Source organism: Solanum dulcamara, chromosome 7 (assembly GCF_947179165.1).
Source record: "Solanum dulcamara chromosome 7, daSolDulc1.2, whole genome shotgun sequence".
NCBI classification, from domain to species: domain Eukaryota; kingdom Viridiplantae; phylum Streptophyta; class Magnoliopsida; order Solanales; family Solanaceae; genus Solanum; species Solanum dulcamara.
In genome coordinates, this window is record NC_077243.1 from 74,464,694 (window position 1) to 74,471,587 (window position 6,894).

The window sequence follows — 6,894 nt, forward strand, 5'->3', positions numbered from 1 at the left end:
TGCACCACACTAGTAAAAAGGTAAAACCTAAGAAGCAAGCTAATATTTTCAACTTTTTCAGTTGTCTAATTATTGTCGAAATAATTTATCACTCTTGTACAATAACATACTCAATGTAACCCTAATGTGGAGCTTCGGAGGGTAAAAAGTACACAGATCTTATCTCTATTTGGAGATAGAATATTTTCGAAAGACCCTCGACTTTTTATATGCCACTCTTGTGAGAGAAAATAAATTCAAAGCTACTTTCTTGTCTACTACAATGCTAAAGTCTTTGAAAACAAAAACTCAAAAGAATACCATATGATCATGCTTTAATAAACTGTTTAGCGATGGATTATCATAAGTCTGCTACCTATATAAGCAATTTCGCGATAAAATTCGTAAATAATTCTAATAAAAATTTATAGTAATTTCAACATTTACATTCTTCTCCTTTTGCCATATCTCAAGGAAGTCTCTAATACTCTCCATTAACTTAAAGTAAGTAGCAACATTCGAAAGAGAAGTCTTTCACCAGAAAATTAAACGGGATATCCTTCCAAATAAGGAATCAATATTTGATTTTGGGAAGGCTCATTTATGTCATAAGTTAATAGTTGGGCTTAATCATACTATTGAATGAGAAAAAACTCATGTATAGTTGGACTTTTGATCATGTCATCAACATTTGTTAATATATAGTTGGGTTCAATCATGTCATCCGTTAATAGTTGGACTCAATTATGTCATTGAACTTTGATAAAATATTCATTTATGTCATCCGTTAATAGTTGCACCCTTTCTGTAACGGTAGTGTCATGGTTGAGTTCAACTATTAACGAATGACATAGATGAGCCTTTTTCTCAAAGTTCAATGATATATGCGAACTTTTTTTTGACCAGTTTAATTTTGGTGGCGTAGACCTCTAATAAGAGGCCACATGGAAAAAATGATTTCGCAAAACCACAAAACCTGACCGTTAAAAAATAATGGTACGAATGGGCCTTTCTATTACGGCAATGGCATGATTGAACCCAACTATTAACGGATGACATAGATAAGTCTTTTTTTAAAGTTGGACATAAACTTGTGGAATTCGTTACCAAGGAAAATCTTTTTGTTGTTGGATTTTAGGCTTGTAATTGTCAAGAATTAGAAAAGATTAAAGTGAAAAAGTGTTTCACTTTCAAAATTTGCACTTTCGATCTAACCATATGAGAGAAGGGATTCTCAATGTCCACAAGTACAACGCTCTTATCCCTTCCACATAGTTTAGGAAAGTGACAATAGAGCATAACATTGTTCAAAGAAGATAAAGTGAGAATTAATTTTTTAAAATTTATTTATTAAATTTTAAGTGTTTGGGTCGAATATAATAGTTGAAAATTGTTGGAATTTGTGTTAAAAAATTGTATTTCAAATTTGAAGTTGATTTGGATTAATTTCGAAGTTAAAACATGTTGATGAAATTTTTATACAAGAAATTATGACAGCCCATCAAGATTTTATCATTAGGATTTGACCACAAAAAAATTGCAATAAGGCAAGTTTTTGCCATTAATTTGAAATTCGTCAGAATTTGTAGTTAATTTTTTACCAACGATTCATTAGAATTTGGCTAGAAATTCTGGCGATAATTATTGTAATATATAAGACAAATTTTGTTGGTCAATTTGAAATCTCATTTGTGCAAATCACCCATTCACATAAGGTTGGGGTACTACATGGCCAATTAAAGAGTGATTAATGTTAAGGCAATAAAGTTGTTATACCAAATAGCAACACAAACCACTTAGCAAAACTATTAGTAGTACATTAATACACGAGTTGATGTTTTGGATGTTCACTTAGTTTATGTGCATATTTTATTAAAATTACTTTAATATTTTTTAGGACAACAAAGTCACTCAACTTTAATAATATAATGCATTTAATCCATGACCATATATATATACCCATAATCATTGTTTTTCATCGGTGTAAAATTGATATTTTGAATAAAATGAGTATGAAGACAAATTTAAAACTCTCTTCCAATTATTAGTGTTTTGCCTTGAATTTAATATATGAATCAACAACTTTAAATAATACTATATTTATTTGTTATTTGCCTTGGACAAAGAATAAATATCTGTAATATGAGATAGCTAGTAATAAATTGACAAAATGACTTGGAACTTTCATTCACTTTTGATTGATTGATAACTAAATGAGTAGTGCTACAAGAGAAATTTCAGGATCCAAATAAGGTGTTAAAATAACCATGTATTAAATGAGTTTTATTATTTTAAAATACAGGTTTTAATATGATATGATATGTTAAATATGTTTCATGTATTTTTTGAGTAAAAAAAATAATAATTGGGTAATTTTATTATCCTAAAAGGGAGCAAAAGCGACTTTAATAGAATATCCCTATAAATTAAATGACTTTGTTATTTTATTTTATTTGTAAATAGCTTTAGTAAAATATTTTCATAAATTAAGTGACCATCCAAGAAATTAACTCATTAATATACTACTAATAAGCATAAATTAAGCAAAGGCAAAAGAAAGATGTTCATATATACATAGGTGTATGGGTTACTATCTACTATCTAGCTACGTGCTAGAGCTTATCTAATTAAAACTTAATATATATAAACTTTGTCCATATAACACTTTTTAGGTGTGATCCTTCTCCAGACTTTATTATTACGAGATATTTTGTGCATCGAACATTCCAGTTATGTAAGTGCTTTGATCAGCAACAAAGAAGACATTATTATCCATTAATATTTCTTCCATTCCAAATTCCCCAAGAAAATGTGTCTGCTCCATTGAGAATATTGATGAAGTACTAGTTGTGTTATTATTGCTTGAAACCCTAGCACAATCACGTTCCACTAATAGGCTTTGTATCTCCTTTTCTCGTTCACATAATTGCTCTTTTATCTTTTCGATCTGTACAAAAAATATATCAAAATTTGAGTTTGATGATTTCATCAGGTCCGAAATATCATATTCAGTCAAGTTGCATGTTTGGTTTGTTTTCATTTGGGTTTCAAATGATTTCCGAGAGTTGACACATTTTAAAAAATTGAACTAAGTGATATACGATATTAATGATTTATTTAATTAATATAAGGAAATCATATAAAAAAGATAAATGACACCGTTCATATTACTTTGTTAACCATTAATTTAACTTATATGTAGAGACAATATATAAAATGGTCTTCTCACATTAACACTAATATACCTGTTATAAATAGGTAGCAACCTACTTAATTAATTTTTCAAGTTTTTATTCTCATTAAAAACATTTAGATGTATTACTTACTTTTAGGGGGGAGGGGGGGAGTGATTGATATATAGTGTAATTTTTTGTTTTTTCTGATTCACAAGTGTTATAAAAGTTCACCAACTTTTTGCTAAATATATAAATAAAGATTTAACTTATTGGCAATTTAAATTTTCTATGCGCTATTCATATGAATATATATCTCCCTAAAGAGATAATTAGAGAGATGTACCTCAGTTTCAAGACGACAGTTCTCAACAATGGCATTCTGATGGTGAGACTTCAACTTGGAATATTCATCCTTGAGTTTCTTGTTCTTCCATCTAGCCCTCCTATTTTGGAACCACACCGCGACTTGTTGAGGGTCAAGGCCAAGCTCAGAAGCGAGCTTGGCCTTCCTCTCCATATCTAATTTGTGCGCGTCCCCAAAACTCCGTTCAAGAAGATTAACTTGTTCTTTGCTAAGCTTCCTCTTCCTCATTACCCCACTGCTGCTCGTTTCACCTTTGTTCTTCTTCCTTCTCCGCCACGGTTGCCCCTCTCCTAGAAAAAAAACATAAACTTGCTTTAATACATGTAGAATTTAACTTATATTTGTTGCATGTATTTTAAAAGTTACACTAGCTAGCTAGTGATATTAACTTGCTTTATTTGATAGGAAGCCTTGGAACATTGCAGTAAAATAATCTCCGTGTGACCTATAACCAACCACTAATACTTGCATTATAGTAGGTTGTCTACATCACACCCCTTGGACTAAGCCCCTTCCCAAACTTTCTTAAGCGAATGGGGGGCGGCGGTGCACCCCGGTCGGATGTGGAACGGTGATGAGTCGGTCCGCCGATTGACTTGAGGCATGGACCAGTGTGGATTGGTGGGGGGGGGGGGGGAAACCCGATACGCCCGTGGAACACCGTCTCCCTGATTGTGGTAGGTAGCGCGCGTCTCCGGCGTGCTTCGACATCTTCGCGCTCCGGATGCTGGCATGTGGCTCCCCATTCGACCCGTCTTGATCCCGATCCAGGTCTTATATCAATTTGTAACATGAGCGCATACTCGATGCCTCGAATCAATATCATAAAATGAGCACATCCTCGATGCGTCGAATCAGTATAATAAAATGAGCGTATCCTCGATGCCTCGAATCAGTATAATAAAATGCATGCATACTCGATGCCTCGAATCATGTATAATAAAATGTGTGCATCCTCGATGCCTTTAGTTCATAACACAGGATGATTTGTACATCGAACTGTCATTTTTTTAATTTCTCAAGTAATTGATCCCGCTTTTCATGGACAATTACAAATTATTTATAATTATCATTTAGATAACTTGGTGGAGAAAAAGTATGCACCAAATAGAAGTTAACTTCGTGCAAAAGACGAGTTTGTTTTCTTATGTGACAGTATCAGATTAGGTTGACCTACAACAATAATTAACTATGTAAATCGAGTTGATATATTTGATTATACATTGTTATTGTTAGAATAAGTTTGGTTGACCTACAATGACAGTTAACTCTATAAATCAAGCTGATATAATTGGTTATACATTTTTTATCAGTACTATATGTATAACATAATGTTAGACTCTAAAAATGAAAAAAAAATATTGTGCTCACCTTGATCTGGTACAAGTTGGTTGTAGATAGCAGGATAGTATTGAGACATAACCATTTGATGATCATCAAGCTGGTGATGAGTCATGTTAATATCCTCTTTTTTCTTCTTTCTTTCTTTGTGTTAGGGATGTTTCTTGCTAATGTTGAAATGTAAAAGTGGATAGATAGTGAAGTAAAGAAGAAAATAGTGAAGACTAAGAAGGCCAATAGTGTTTATTTTAAGACTTTGGTGTGACTATTTATAAAGCTAGATAGCCCTCTAGAATATACCTCCCTTCTCTTTACAATATATTTAGATTCCATGTGCATGTTGATTGGAATAGTCAGATGCGGAGTTAGAATATGGAGTTTGTAGGTTCGAGATTTTATTTTAAGTTATTAGGTTTTAAATTAATAATTTGTACATATTAATGAATTTGTTTAGATAATTATAGAGTTAAAGATCAAAATTTCTAGATTCCGTTAAATCCGTACATTGAGCTTTAACCCCGCCCCTGACAATATAGTCATATAATCGTACTCGATTTTTTTGAGATTCAGACGTAGTTAGTTGAGAATATAATATTGTAGTTCTATACTCAAACAATACGTTTGAGATTCAAGTGTAGTTGGTTGGCAGGAACAAAGTTAGCACTTGTTGAGTATATAATTAAATAATAAAAAGTGTGCTTTTTTTAACAGCATAAACTTTTAGATGAGATGGTCATATATTTCAACATGATATCAGAGCAGACAGATGTCTTGAGATCACATCTCACCATCACTCATATCAAAAAGAATTTTCACGTGCTTGATCCATGAAAAAGAATCAGGCCTGCATATAAATAGACATGTTAAGAATATAATTAAATAATAAAAAATGTGCTCACTCTAACGCGCTTCACTTATGATGCGGCCGAATTCGGTAAATTTGATTCAAATCCGAATTCGGTAAATTTGATTCAAATTACACCTTATAACTTTATTATATATGTTAAGATTCACTCCACTGTCAATTAACCAATAATAAATAGAAATAACTATATATTTTAATAGAGATTTTTTTAAAAAAAAAAATAATTACAATATCACATCATTTAAAACTTACTTCCTCCATCCCAATTTAATTATGTGGTGGTGTTAGATTTCAAAGTCAAATGAAAATTTTCATATCTTTATAAATTTAAATTTATAATTATTGTAATTATAGTTTCTGTAGTATATGTACGATCAGAATGGTGAAATTGTTATCTTTAAATGGATTTGATGTGATGTGAATTCAAAATAGTCAAACTTCAATACAAATATTGAACACCGGACGAAAAAAAGGAATGGTGAAGTTGCAAATTTTTAAATCCAAGTGACATATAATTGAAATAGCAAGTATAAATAAACAACCTATACTATACATTTTTTAAAGTGACCTGTTATAATGGATAAAATTATTAAAAGTAGTCATTTAAACTTTATTAAAAGTGTTGGCCAATATTTGATCAAACATGACACATCGAGTCTTACCTGAATCATTACATCATGTATATGATGATACCAATTCCTACTAGATCATCAATCGGATACAAAGTTTAAAAAAGACTAAAAAATAAATAAAATTTTGTCGTGGAACATATATTATAAATATTTTGTGATTGTGTTACTAAAAAGATAAAAAAAATTAAAATTAAATTATTTTAAAATTTAAATATATAATTTATATATATGATAAGTTTAAAAAGAAAAATTAGACTTTGAGGTGGGGGGAGAGGTGTTGGGGTGTGGGGAACCTCAAATAATAATAATAAAAAATAGGTGCTACAAATATATTGAATACTGTAATTTTTTTTTTACTAAAAGACATTTAAAATATATATAAAAAAATAAAATTAAAAAAATTCAACATCTATCTATCTATCTATCTATAAGAGCAACTTGTCACGATCTGATTCTTTGAATCATAATAACACTTATTATAATCTATCACTAACTAAAACGTCCCGTATACTGGAACTACAAGTAATAAAATCAAGA

The 6,894-nt window shown here is 30.7% G+C and overlaps 1 protein-coding gene across 1 annotated transcript; it reads right to left on the bottom strand.

The window, feature by feature from the left end:
- Positions 1-2,672: 2,672 nt before the first annotated feature.
- LOC129896347 (homeobox-leucine zipper protein ATHB-40-like) lies at positions 2,673-4,975 on the bottom strand. The gene is made up of 3 exons (XM_055972219.1): positions 4,891-4,975; positions 3,499-3,809; positions 2,673-2,926 (listed from the first exon to the last, which is right to left on the bottom strand). Exons 1-3 carry the CDS (start codon positions 4,973-4,975, stop codon positions 2,678-2,680), a joined length of 645 nt encoding a protein of 214 aa, XP_055828194.1. The 3' UTR covers positions 2,673-2,677.
- Between the last annotated feature and the right edge of the window lie 1,919 nt (positions 4,976-6,894).